The following is a 14,818-nucleotide window of genomic DNA, read 5'->3' on the forward strand; positions in this document are numbered from 1 at the left end:
CGTCTGAATACTGAAAAAGAGAAATGTTTCACATCAAAGGCATTCTTTCTACTGAGGTTTACACAGCCTTTTGGCCTCCTTATTATTATTCATGGCGTTTTTTCAGTAATACAACAGACAATTTAGGCACCTAATTTACTGATGTGATACTTCTTTATGCTTTTCCTTAGCTTTGAAATGTACTTGAAAAGCAGCTGAAAAATGTTTTTGACTCGTGATAAAAGCTCAAATCATCTGCTTTGACATAGGCCTGTATAAAAAGCTCATTTTAACTCATATCTTGCAGTAACCTGCAGAGCCCTTTGATCCCCACAGCAACCATATAGAGCTGCATGATACATCATTCTCGTTACCATTGTGATATATGTAACTGCTTTGGTACACAGGGCAAATTCTACCATTCAGAAATACTCTTTTGTAGTGCCACACACACATTTACGGTAGCTTTACGAGGCTGGATAAACGTGAGTCTCATGAAAAGGAAACACATTGCAAGGTGTTGCATTCATTGCTGGATACTACGCTCCCATGAGGAAGCTCAGAGAAAGTGGATCTTTCTCCCCGAAGATATACTCAGAGTGCCAAGTGAAGAGTCCCTGGTGGCATCCCTTTTGTATTTTATTCCTTTGTAAACAGTATGTACCATGTAGATTGAGGCCAGTGTCAGAGCTGGTGAACACATGCTTTAGACCCTGTTCATCACAGGACCAACAAAATATCTTCGCTGATCTTCATATACACAGTAATAAAGTGATGCATTCTAAGCTAAATGAAGTATAAGCTACACCACAGGTGAAAAAGATGCAAATGCTCTGCAACATTGTCATTGCATTTGTAACACCAGGAAAGGGTGTCAGTCTTGACATTATGACATTATAAAAATGCTGGATGAGCATATTCACGCTTCCAAAGACATAATATCATTGTCTCATCTAGATGGCCAGGAAATATACTAAAATATGCACCCAAACTTACCCTTTTGCATTCTTTAACTAGCTTAAACTAGCAGTGGCCCTGGTTGTCTCCGTGACAGGTGTCCTGCGGAAAGACAGCAGCATGCCAAAGATGGTAACTTGGACTCGGTCATAGTCCCAGAATGAAGTTTTATTTGCATCACTAGCCTTCTATTCAGATTCATTCTTTCCACATTCACATACACTCAGCTGTATATGCAGCTAAGCGGGAATAGAATTTAGGATTTCCTGGTACTGGGCATAAAGATGTTCATTTGTTTTTTTCCTGAAGGGGAGAGCTAGCTCAGTAGGAAATGGTGGAAAACACACTCCAGGACATCAGCAATAAAGTCTTTGGGCAACAAAGTCTGAGTCATACCTAAAATTTTGGACAACAACAAATTTCACAGTCTTACTTAAAGGCTATCTAAGTGAAATTTAATAACATTTAGAGGTAAAGCAAGTCCAGAAAAGGGAGGCATTCAAAATAGTTTGAGATCCAGTACTTGGAATTTGAAAGCAAAAACATTGGGCATAAAATCATTCCTGGCCACAAAGTCTGTGAATCTGTGGAATAAGGCATTGATTTTACCAAAGCCACTCAAGGCTGATGTGCTGGAACAAACTGTATTTTCAAAGGAATAAAAAAAGGAAGCTTATGAACACATGAGGAACAATTGATCATGATCTTTATACCCAGACTCATGACATAAAAAGTTAATTAAGTGTTCCTATGATCATGAACTTAAGATTTCACAGGCCTAATCATGTTTTAGGAAAATAATATCATTAGACATTGCTTAAACTAGACAATACACAAAACCATTTCTGTACATTTAACAAGTTTCAAACCAAGAGTCAACTAGTTGATCTCAAGGAAACACAAATTTTTCATGACTACTGATAATATCTTTAGAAGGGCTCATAGCTCATCTACTTCAGTACCTGAAGTGATCTATAAATTTGGAAAATTAGTATAAATTTTAATTCATCACTGAAAAGAACAGGCAAATTATGTCTCGTGCATTCTACATATTCCTTGTTCTTTGTCCTGCAAAATTCAGTCTGGCTCAGGGAGAAAAGTATGTGACCACACAAGGTTATTATTTCTCAGGTAAACTCTTAACATATACACAGTGCAACATATGCTCAGATTTCAGTACTGTATGTGTGGGGTTATTTTCTTTTTTGTTTTTAAATTTATTGATTTATGGTGGGGAAGTAAGCAGATGCAGAGATCTGGACTGAGGAGAACTAGACACAGTACATGGAAATGACTGATGTTAGAGTTTCAGAAAATAATTTTTCAGAAAGAAGGTCAGCTCTTTGTAACATGAATTGTTTTCCTACAAAATGGAAGGGTTTGAGTTTTTTGCTTAAAAAAAGCAGAAGCTGCAGATACCACCCTGTAAGAGATGCATAGCTTTAAGATAATATGTTAGCTCCTTTCACTTTAATAACATCCTTGACATATAAGCCGTTCATGTTCTTCAAAAATATTAAAATATGTCTGAGGGTATTTGAACTGAACTTAACAGAAAAGAGGAATCCATTATTTTTCAGAAAAGGGACAAATAATGCGACATGGTGCCTTAAAAAGGTTGAATTGCAAGAGATTTCTCTTTTCAAATACTTGAATTATTTCTTGTTATGTCTTCTGTTATGTTAATGTTCCCAGCTACTTTTTCAGTATGGCTGGTAGATTCTTCTTGAATGACAGTGCTTGAAGGAAAAATCAAATGGGCTTAAATGACCTACTGAAGCAGAATTTTGCCAGTTGACAATTCTGAAGCTGTGATTTTGGTTGAATATGAATCTCAATAGTTTGTATTAGTTCACAATCTACCAAATAGTGTGGAGTGCTGTGTCCAGTTCTGGAATCCTCAGTGTAAGAAGGATATGTAACTGTTGGAATGGGTCCAGAGGAGGCTACAAAGATGATCCAAGGGCTGGAGCACCTTCCATACGAGGACAGGCTGAGAGAGTTGGGCTTGTTCAGCCTGGAAAAGAGAAGGCTCTAAGGAGATCTTACAGCAACCTTCCAGTACCTGAAAGGAGCCTACAAGAAAGCTGGGGACAAACTATTCATAAGAGCTTGTGGTGACAGGACAAGGGGGAATGGGTATAAGCTGGAGAAGGGCAGATTTAGACTAGACATTAGGAAGAATTTCTTCACCATGAGAGTGGTGAGACAGGTTGCCCAGGGAAGTTGTGGCTACCCTGTCCCTGGAGGTGTTCAAGGCCAGGTTGAATGGGACCTTGGGCAGCCTGATCTAGTGGGACATGTCTTTGCCCATGGCAGGTGGTTTGGAACTAGATGATCTTTAAGGTCCCTTCCAACCCTAACTATTCTATGATTCTATTAATATGTGAAAATGTGATATTGTGATTAATGCTTTCATTGCAAAGATATGCTGACTGTATACACAAGCAGTAAGAATGCACCCTTTGAAACAATAAACAGCATATTTTGAAACAGATGCTTCTGACTCCAGTGCACTCATGACTGAAAAAAAAGGTGTTTTGCTTTTTCAGATGCCCAAATGATTATACTAGCTATGCACAGCACAATGCAAAAAACTTGGTACAAATCATTGCAGTCCTTGAAAGTCCTGAAAAAGAAACCAGTGTTCCTTAGAATAGTCTCATTTTCTTTGTCTTTTGCTGAGGATAAATTATCTTTCAGACAATAATGCTGTTAAATACCATATGCATGACTTATTGCAAATGAGAAAATAATTGTAAAGTGTTCTTAAAAATATTTTAAATTAAATAATGAGTTTGGATATATCTACACCTTTTTTAAAAAAAAAGAAACAAACAAAAAAACCCCCCAAACCCTAGAGTTCTAAAGCAGCAGCTTGGGTGAAACAGATTCTAGATTTAATCTGGCCCATTGTCTAAATCAGATCAGAACATAGCTCATTAAGTGAAGTCTCTCTCACAGCTTTTGTTTTAGCCTTTTGGAGTTGCCAGATGTTTTTTCAATCTATACTCAAGCACATCAAGGTGGTATTTAAGAGCCAAAACTATTTCTCCTGCTTTCTCTGTGAAAGGGTTACACCTGGATGTCTTGTGCCAATAGCAGTGAATGGAATAGAATGGTATGCTAAAAATGTGGCAAAATAAAAGGAAAGAGTTTAAGCCAGAAAACTAGTTGCTGAACATATCTTGATTTGTGCCAAATTATTTAGAATTTCTAAATCCTATATGGTGAGGGGAAAGAATAGTAGAAGAGGTAATTACTATTTAAAATTTGGTTCTTATAAGTCATAATAGGAAGGCTATTTTCAGAGGAACAATCCCCATTCTGCTAAAAGATCATTTAATTTGAGATCAGGCTGAAGGTTATACACAGAAATGCAGCTCAAATACTGCTGGTCTGTTTCATATACTCAGATAAACTGTCTCTTGTATTGTGAAAACCAGTCACATACAGGAACACAAACTGTTGGATAGGGTCCTATATACAGTATACTCATCCTTGTTTCTACTCACAAGCTGTAGTCTGGATCCTATTCTAGCAAACAAACATTAATTAAACAATTTAGGCTTTGCTATTGTTCACAAATACATCTAACATGCTGCTAGCCATATACCTTGTAAAATAGGCTAATGCACTTAGATGTGAAATATAATAATTCATTTTTATGAATTATATAGTCTGGCCTGTATTTCTGTAATCAACAACTGAAAACTATTTTCAGAAAATAGTCTCTTGCAAGACTGTAATACTAAACCTGTCTTGTGCTGCTCTATGGATAGCTTTTCATTCATCAAATGACAACAATACTGCAGCCATTGGACAGTGGAAAGATAAAGCTCTTCAGTTTAATATTATTTTTGGTTTACATTGAGAAAAATCATTCAGAAGTATAGAAATGCCTGATGTGTGAAGCACTGATTGTCATAGCTAACCTCTAGAACTGGTTCTCAGCTAGCAGCAGAGAATGTCCCTTTTGAGAGGATCAGCTAGGTGAATGACCTTCAAGGACTTCCCATATGTAAGTTATCTAATTGTGAATTTGTCCTTTTCACCTTATGTTTAGGACTGCAAACACAATACAGGTGGTCCATATTGTGATAGATGTCTTCCTGGCTTCTATGGTGATCCTACTAAAGGGACAGCAGAAGACTGTCAGCTGTGTGCTTGCCCCCTAAATATACCTTCTAACAAGTAAGATGTATACTTATTGCATATTTCGCTTTCTCACTTAATAAATCATATAAGTTTTAAATTAATGCTTTTGCACATGTAATTGAGATTATTTTAATCAAATAACATGTTCTGCAATATGAACTTTTATTTTATTTTTTACAGTTGTACAGAGTGCTTAGCTTTGTTGAGAGGCAAAGATCAAGACAAATGCTAGATAACAGTACCTTTTTCTAGTTTTGAATTAGAAGTTATGGATTTGGCTTTTTATTTTTTTAGTAATTCAATTTAAAAACAAATTATGTTGATTTTGTAAAACAGTGATTTCTTTTGCTTTTAATTTTCCTTTCCTTCCAGTTGATTTGTTTGGAGTCTGAATTCAGCCTTAGATCTTGCAAGTAAAAATATTTTGTTAGCATACCTCAGCAAAATCACTATTATTTTGTTTTATTAAGTAAAATTAATAGTGAAAAGTTAATCAAATGTTTCTTTTATTACAAAAGGTTGTCGATGCTACTTGCTACCTAAAATTTAATAGCCCAAGTGGCTTGATTGTTTTTTGATTGGTCTTGTCACACTTGGTACCTGAAAATAACAATACTAAAATCGTTTGATGTGATGTAGTTGAAGGGAACTGCTCTGAATCTTATCTAGTCAGCTTTTTTTTTTGTGCATATAAAAAAAAATTCTATCAGTTTTAATTAGTACATTTCATTTATGCAACCCGTTATGGCTTCAGAGAAAAGAAGCTTTGGTGCAAGTAGTGAGTGTCCAGATTACACAGAAGAGCTGCTTTTAGGCAACAAATCTAACAGTTGTACAGGAAGGTGAGGAACTGCTGAGCATGTGTCTGACACGGTGGTAACTAGTACTCCCCAAAATCCTAACCACAAATTGGATGTGTCTCTTTGCTGAATAGAATCACTGTTGGTCCACAGATGAACCAAATTTTGCTCTTAAGTAGTGCAAACCAACTCTATTGCTCATGGTGGCATTCTGTCCTGTTAAAATTGCAGTGATCAAGGCAGGAATAATCTAACCACTTATAAGCAGAAATTCCAGGGGACTGTAGTTTGGGAGCCTGCCTTCCTGTTATCACAGTTCTTCAGTTGGTTTTATTAGATATACATGGATTTATTATGTCTGCTGCTCAGGCATGGTACCTCTGACATCCTCGTTGCTTTCATATACTTAGCATTTCCTTGCATAGTTAATTAATTCTTTCTTTTGTTTGAGAACACTGTGCTGATAAAACAGGAAGAACGCTATCACATCTGTATCTTGTGCACATGTGCAACATCAAGTCAATTAGATTGAATTTAGGGTTTCTTTTTGCAAAATGCTGGAGACTTGTATTATGTGTTCATCAGAGTTCTGGCTGCTTTACTTTCTTATTTTGAAATCAAACAGGTGTCCCCTTTTTAATATTTTGTTTTCTTGAAAAATATAGTTACAAAACAAGCACAGAATATAAATGTTCTTGAACTGTGAAACTTTTTAGCCCCCCATTGCAAGAGCTTCCTATTTCTAAAGTAGACAAGCAATACTGTGAACAACATCCTCAAGCTTTTTAGAACTATTTATAAGGTTCAAATTTTTTTTACTTTATATTTTAATTTTTTTTACTTTATATTTCCAGACCAATTATTCAATTTGTTTATGAGGAAAAAAGGAATTGTTAAAGTTTTACTGTGTTACTTGAAGGCTGTTAAAATACTTTTTTTTTGTTTGTTTTTACACTGAGTTTGGTATGCTGGGGATAATATTTGTAAACAACTCAGATTCATTCATATGAAAGATAAAGAATTTCTACCAAGTTCATGTCACTGTACAGATGTAGAATATGTCATATTATTTCTGAACAACCTAGCAAGTGACCAATTTATAAACTAAATGATTATCAATAGCTACCCATAGATTTTAATTCCTGTAGTACTAAACTCCTAGCATGGCATGACAGGGCATCTGCAGGTCCCTAAGCTTAACACTAAGTTCCTGGTACACAGAGAATGTTTTCCATGTAGTGAGCTCTAAGGTATGTTTCTATTAAGAAACTAGTTTTGTCTTTTAGAGCAGTGTCTTATTTCTTTATGATATTTATAATGGTAACTATCAGTGTTCTCACAGTCTTTTACTTTGCCACAAAAGGTGAGGGAGAACTGTTGCACCCATTTTAGAAATGTGATGACGCTGGTGTTGTTTTGTAGTTAATTTAAGCTGATTTAATTGCTGCTCATTCCCTCTCCTGTTTCCTAATGGCATCAGTTTCTATATGCAATCACTGAAGCCAATCATAAAACTGCCTTCTGAAGCACAACAGTGATGAGTTAGTTACCATATGTCATAAAAGAACACTTGGCCAAATCAGGAAGCTAAAATGAATTTGTCTAAGCTTGTTTTCTGTACCGTGGTCTTTATGTTTCTCTTTTTGCATTTATCTCCATATTTGTATGATGCAAATTAAATAAATGCTTGTATTATAAATGGCATATGTAATGCACACTTGTCTTTTGACGACTTTGTCATATCTCTTCTTATTAATGCTCTTACAAACTATTCTAACTTTCTTCATCTTTAAGGAGTTTCAAATAAACTGATTCTTTTCTACAGAAGTTCTCAGAAATACAACTATATAATTCTTTGTACCAAATGTAAGTATCTAGGATAATTACTAATTTTCTCTTGGAGTGGTGATAAATTTAACGTAGGTAATGAAAAGTTTGCGACTAAATTTGTATGATGTGAATGAGGAATTCTGGTTGGTCTGAGAATGTTAAATTTTATTGGATATTTGAATGAAATCACAAACCTGTTCCCAGGAGATGTTTTCTATAACACACTTGTAAGACTTTAGGAAGGTCTGTCTCCCAACATATCACATATATATGCATACTGTGAATTCATACTTGTTCCATGTCGTAAGTGGTATTAATCTTGTTTCTGTATGTAAAAACTGAAGAGAGTGATGACAAATCCAGAGGGAGTAACATTTTTTCAAGCTTGATTTGACACATCAATGTACACTGTTCATTAGTATTTATCACTATTGAGTAATGAGATTCTAAATAATTAGGAAGATAAACTCTTCTTTTCTCCTCCTGTCACATATTTTCTTTATAGCATGCCAGTGGGAATTTCTCAATATATTAATGTTTAGCGTTGACATCTGGACTGATTATTAAGTCAAAGAAAGAATCGAAGGATGCTAGGTCTGAACATAACCCTTAAAGCATGGAAATTCTGCCATTTATTATTGCTTAATAATAGTAGGTATTTAATTGTTATTATCTTTAAAATTTATGCAGTTTAATTCAGAGCTTTTCACGGAGCTGTGGTACAGACAGTCTTGTGCAACACTGTAATTTGCTGTGATAGCATCTCCACAAAGTTTCCCAAGTAACTCTTAGAAAGAGTGAGGTTGGAACTGACAAACAGGATCTTATTAGAAATGTCAGGTTCTGCTGATTAAATTCAATGATAATGTATGCCTCTGTTGAAAATTGCTTTCATTGCTATTTAAAAATAGAATGAACAGTTATTATTTCTTCAGTTGTCTCCTCATGCATTCATGACTCTCTTCTTAATTGAATGACATTGCAAAATAACACAAACATAATCCTTATTGAAAAGAGGAAAATCACAATACCTGTCTGTGATTACTGGACTTGATGTTTCTACATTTATCTTACAGATCTCTTCTATATCTGTAGGATAACTTAGCCTATGACAAGGTATTTGTAAATGGAACTAATCTATAACAGAAACAGAATAAAGAGTAACTGAGGTCAGATCATAGGATGGATGACTCCTGAGAAGTAGGGTTCAGTCACTGGCAGGTTATCAGGTTACATGATCCTAATTAAGCTTTTCTGTCTTCCCTGTGCTTATTATTTTCCAGAAACTTGCATCATATATTTTGCTTTAATTTACTGGAGATTGGATTATGACTTTTTTGTTATTATTGTAGCGTACCTTGAGTATATGTTCTTTCTGTTATGGCTGCTAAAGCAATTATATTCCTTCTCAATTTCTGTTTTCCTAGGTTACAAAAAATAAGGGGTTTTGGTTTTCTATTGGGAATAGTGACTCACTATGCATCTGCTCTCAATCTTTCCTATTTGGTTTTTTTTTTCCTTTTTCTAATTTTCTATACTTAGTTGAGGCCTTGTAAAGGTGCTATATGTCTCTATATCTAATAATTGTTCCAGAATAACACAAGAGCAGGTTGCCTGTTCTTTACAGTGTCTTTTATAGTGTCAGGAGGCTTCCTCGCAAAAGCCTGTTAAGGGAGGGAGAAAGATTATGGAAAGCAAAATGCTAAAAAGTGAAGAGTTACAAATCAGACATCAAGAGGTGGAGCTTACAAATGCCTATGCTATCCCTATCTATTAAAAAAAAAAACCAGCTAAAAATAAGTAGAACATAGCAAAGAGGTAGAGCTTTCTACTCTGCAGGCTATTCTTAAACATCAGTGTGCCTGTTTGGCCTTTTGCTTGAGGTCATTGGCACATGATTTACTCAGAAACTTTCTCTGAGAAGCTGCACCAGATTTTTCCCTTTGTGCTCCTCCTCTTTCTTGTTCACTGGGTTTATTCACAGCCGGTTATACACAAAGTTAACTGAACTTTCAAATCAGTTGTCCTTCAGGAAGATTTATGTAAGGGCCACATTATGGCATAGATTGTTTTGCCAGGCCCTTGGGGGCACAAACAAACAGCTGTACATTCCTGCCTTTTTAATGGTATCCAGACCACTCAGTGGCAGGCTCAAGTCCCGTAATAACAGGCTATTGGGATGCTGCCATCCGTTACTCTATATTCAGTGTCACAGAAATAGCAGAGTCATTCCAAATTCAATTTGTTGCAGCCAAACTTAAGCCCCATGTCCTAGACCAGAATCACTTTTCCTGGGTGCCGTTTTGCAAATTAATGATCTCTGAAGTTGGGAAGAAAGCTATGCTGCTAACAATCCTTTTTTTATGTTTCTTCCTCGTTCCTCTTCTTACCCAATACCAACAACACAGTTTTAGCCCGATATGCCATTTTGACCGAAGTCGTGGATTAATATGTGATGATTGCCCTGCTGGATACGTGGGACCACGCTGTGAAAGGTAAGCAAGCACCATGCTTTTAACTGTAAGAGAACTGAAACAGAAGTATTGGTCACATAGAACTGTGCTACTTTTTTCTTGCTTCCCCTTCTTGTCTCCCATTCTGTGCTCTGAAACTCACTGAAAAAATTCCTGTGCATCTTCCTCTAACATCGTGTCCATGCATTTGCATCTTTCTAGTGCTTGCTTTATTACTTCATGGTAAAGTGCCAAACTTCCAAGAAGCGTTTGCTCAGAAGTAAGACGTTTGATTTTTTTTTAAAAAAAAAAGATTTTCCTAGTTTTTCTGTCACTCTTCTGAGATTTTTTTATAATTACTTTGTTTCTTCTGTCATTTGAATGTTTAGAGCATGGTGAATCAAGTATTCAATAAATTACTGGTGTTTCTTTTTGAAAAGTTAATATGCAGTGAAACTACATTCTCTTAATAAGTTAGTTGATGATTTTAGTTATTTTTAAAATAGTATTTTACATTTTCATTGCTTCTATTTTCTACTTGTAGTCTTTCTTTAGCAAACAGATTAAGCTAAGTTTTAGTGACAATAAAGATAGTACCTCTTCTTCATGCACATGGAAAAGCTCAAAATATGTTTTCTGCACTTCATTGCTACCTGTATAAAAGAAAAAATATATGTCTAGTGTGTCTTTGGCTATGACAGGTCTGAGTGATATGTTAGTACTGAGAAAGTTGTCTCCCTTCCTTATATCCTGTTATTTGGGAAGGATCACATGGAGTATTTAAATGAAACAGAAGGCTAGCGTGAGTGCTGGTGCTAAGCTCCTGGCAACCCCCTCCTACAGGAGGTGAGACCATGTAGACAAGGAATATCATCAGTGTCAGCATGACTTTATGTCTCTTGGGATTTCACATGGATGGAACAGATATCAAGGGCAGTCAGTTAGTGTGCCAGGAGATGTCTGCTAGTTGTTTGGAGGTTGTGATGAATCAGCATTGGCTTTGGCTCCATGATCCCAGTCCCATGTGACCCTGCAAATGGCACCTTTCTTAAGAAAGTTTGGGGCAGCCAAACACCTAACACCTGGCTAAGCAGTTATGGGGCATGAAAACATGCCCCTTCTGTTTCTTAGTAGGCTTTTGCCATTTGGCACTTCCATGAGCTGCCTGCATCATTTTCCAACATAACCCCCCCCAGAAAGGTAAGGTCCCTGAATGAATACTTTCAGTATTCAGGCTGGGATGAGGAAAAGTAGGGATGAACCAAAAGGAAGAGCCAATCAGAAAAGCAGTAGCCTAACTATATGCTGTGAATCACTCTCTAGTGCTGTCTTTCCAATTTATATTTACAGTTGCTTCGTTTTAAATCCCCAATTGTGCTATGTCTGTCCTAAAGTTTGAGTGCAGGCTGTCACCTGTTTCCACCCATCATCACTGAGTCTGCTCCTGCTGCGTGCTATTTCTGCCTGTCTTTTCCTGTCTGTCTTGGAAGTCATCACCTTCTTTCAGCTAGTGGGCTGCAAAGTTAATGACAGCAGGAATAAATCACATCCAGAGCACTTTGGTGGCAGTTTGTCAATGCAGGGTCATTGACGGCTTCCAGTAGAAACAAGTGCATTTTCTGATTGGAGCACAGGCTGTAGATGCAGTAGGACAGAATCTGAATAAGTGGTAAGCTTGGATTTTAGCCTAATTTTCTTAGGAAATCAGGCTAGTGTGATCTTTTTATGCCTGTCTGTCTTGCTGCCCACGAAGACATTTGAACTTCTAGGTCAATTTCAACCAAATTTGACAGAAGGGTAGGAGGTCTCGGAGATAATAATTGTTCCTGAAGGTTTTGTGAAAAGAAGGGGCTGAATAGCGGTTAATAAATCGTGACATGTTGTAGCTAAAGCGGAGAATACTGTGTGAACTCACACCTAATTAAACAGCAGAGAATACATGAGAGAGAGAGAACGAGAGAGATTATTAAATGTTCTGACCATAAGAAAACTTTCACAGGGCAAGGAAAATGTGCTGCTGTAGCCTGAGGGATTACTCTCTGCTGAATAACAACATCCTGCAGCAAATACTCAGCCATAAGCCTTGTAACCATGAGATATATAAATCCACTGGAAATTAGGCCATTAATTCCAGTGCTCATAGAACTATTTGCTTTTAATTGTAACAAGTTGCTTGGAAATGCCCGCAGCTGCCAATAACAGTGAACAGGAGAAAGCATGTTGCCTTTTGCTACTAATAGTGATTGTATAATTGCTAAGAGAGTTTACATGAAATTCTGTTTCACTTTAGTAACTGCAAAGTGACAAGTAACGTGAGCCATATGATTCATTAACTGAACAGTCCTAAATTATATATACCGAGTATCATGAAGTGAGCATATGCAGAACTGAACTTATTTGGCCTCCAAGATCATCCTCTGCCCTCTAGGGAGATAAGATCTTTATACATACACACACACGTGTGAATTGTAAAATGTCAAAAAAAAATTGCTATTTCTCTCACTTGAACTCTTCAGGAAAATGTTGCCAAAATTGCTCAGTGTTCAGAGGGGTCTGGCTCCTGACAACATCCAAACAATTACAAACTCCCAAACTGTATTGGGAGGTACCATGTATCTATAATTGTAGAGAAAGTCCATATTCCCCATCTAATCCTTTTCCATGAGGAATTAGACTTACATTCTTCCTTTGCTCACTGCTCGCTTTCCCAAGGGGTATGAGGCAGGACAAACACTCTCCTAACTCCACAGAGGTGTATGAGAATGTAAAAAAACCTGCCCTTTGATCCCAGCATGTTTACAGGATGATGATATGCATTTGTCATCTACACAGGCTTGATACAGACAACAGCACAGAGTTTTAAGGGGAAGAAACAAAATGGATGAGAGTCTAGCTTCTCCTGTAGCACTCCTTCATTTATAAGTATGGTTTCTTCCTAGAAGGAGAGATGAGAGGTCAGTGTAAATTTGTTGGGATGAGAAGGATGAGCCTGGTCATGTCCTTCCTTCCCCTGCATTCTTCAGGTCTAGCACAGGGTACCACCAGACACAGTCCTTTTTGAGTCCCTAGGCTTCAACCTGCTGCTCCTTCTAGCTCATGTAGTTTTTCCACTAGTGCCAGAAGTACAAGTCTATTGCAGTGCTGATGGGAAAAGGGAAAACATTCAGGAGATCTGATATGACAAATGTGTTATACAGGATTGTTTGTGGCTTACAAAGGTAGGCACTGTGATGTTGGAAAATGCAAGATTTATAGTTAGTCACACAGCAATAACATCTGTGTTGTGCACCTGAGTTAAGATTTTTAACTCTGGGTTCACAAGCCATTTCTTCATAGGGCTTTTGCCTGATTTTGTAGATAGGTTGAATGCAAATAAGTTTCAAAGCAACTGTAAAAATATTATTTCTAGACTTTAAAGTGTTTGGATTTGCAGCCTAAATTAACTCTGTCTCAAGAGGTTTGGTATTTTTCCGGTGAATATAAAGAACTATTTAAAATAGGCCTGTGTTTCTGTGTATGTGAATATATACACATCACCATACAGACTGCTATGGAGAAAACCAATGCCATCCCAGCCAGACCCAGTACCTATACGTATACGTCTATTTGTTTAGTAGCCCTGTATTTGGCACCAGTTACGCCAAATGAAAACAAACAGTGTCAGTCACAGACATGCCTGCATTTGAGGGTAAAGGTGACCATAGAGGAAGAAAGGAAAACATGGAAACAGTCTTTCTTTTCTCCTTTTACTCCTATTTTTGTTTATTTTTTCATCTTAGAGGTGTTCTGTCGTACTCAGCAGTTATTTATTCAGATAGATCTTTTGTCTAATACATATACAGCTTTTCCTACGTCACAATCGTTATTGGGGTTTTGAGTGAGGTTTTTTGGGGGGCTTTTTTTGGGTTTTTTTTTTTGGTTTTTTTTTTATATAAGCCTTGCCAAACGTGTAATGCTTTGAATCTGAGAAGAGTTGCTGAAGTAGAAATGTCCTTAAGGGAATAAAGATAGAGTTAATGAAAATGGATTTTTTAATCTTCCCCTGCAAATTCAGGAGAAGTGGGAGAAAAAGTGGAAGAATTTACAGATAGATATATGCAACACAGTTTTATTTTACACTTAACTGGTTTGCCCCTCCTTTCAGGATGATCTTGAGTCTGAAGTCAAAATTATGTACATGCATAAGTAGGACATAGCTATGTGATTATAGTGAATTTTGCTAATTTTAGTTAGCAAAGTCTAATCTGATGAGAACACAAAGAGTTATCAAGGTCTTCAGCTATTAATAGAAGGAAATGATTAGCAGTGCATTTCTCACAAATCCCTGGAGTAATATTTTTTGTGAACTGCTTCGTAGGTTTCTGTGAATGCTGTAGATACAGAACTAACCATTAATAAAAGTGAAAGAGGAAAATGAATACACATTAGGTCAAGTCAAATAGATAAGTAGTACCAAAAGATAGATTTATGACAAATATGCCAGTAATAAGTGAGAAAGATCTCGTCAAATCATGGGTGAACTTTGCACATCATCCGTTTTAGGTAAAATAAAATAACTACATAAATTATCCAATCATTCTTTGGCTTTGATAAAACATCACTGTTAATTATTACATGTATGGAGAGACATTCTTGGCATTT

At 36.6% G+C, this 14,818-nt stretch overlaps 1 protein-coding gene across 1 annotated transcript in view; it reads left to right on the top strand.

Moving 5' to 3' along the window:
• LAMA2 (laminin subunit alpha 2) overlaps nt 1-14,818 on the top strand; it is a 362,543-nt gene that overhangs the window by 211,165 nt on the left and 136,560 nt on the right. Inside the window, exons 17-18 of the mRNA XM_069851862.1 lie at nt 5,003-5,130; nt 10,133-10,219. Of these exons, the coding sequence (XP_069707963.1) occupies nt 5,003-5,130; nt 10,133-10,219 (215 nt within the window). The remainder of the gene's footprint in view (nt 1-5,002; nt 5,131-10,132; nt 10,220-14,818) is intronic.

The sequence above is a fragment of the Phaenicophaeus curvirostris genome, chromosome 2, assembly GCF_032191515.1.
Source record: "Phaenicophaeus curvirostris isolate KB17595 chromosome 2, BPBGC_Pcur_1.0, whole genome shotgun sequence".
In the NCBI taxonomy this organism is placed as follows: domain Eukaryota; kingdom Metazoa; phylum Chordata; class Aves; order Cuculiformes; family Cuculidae; genus Phaenicophaeus; species Phaenicophaeus curvirostris.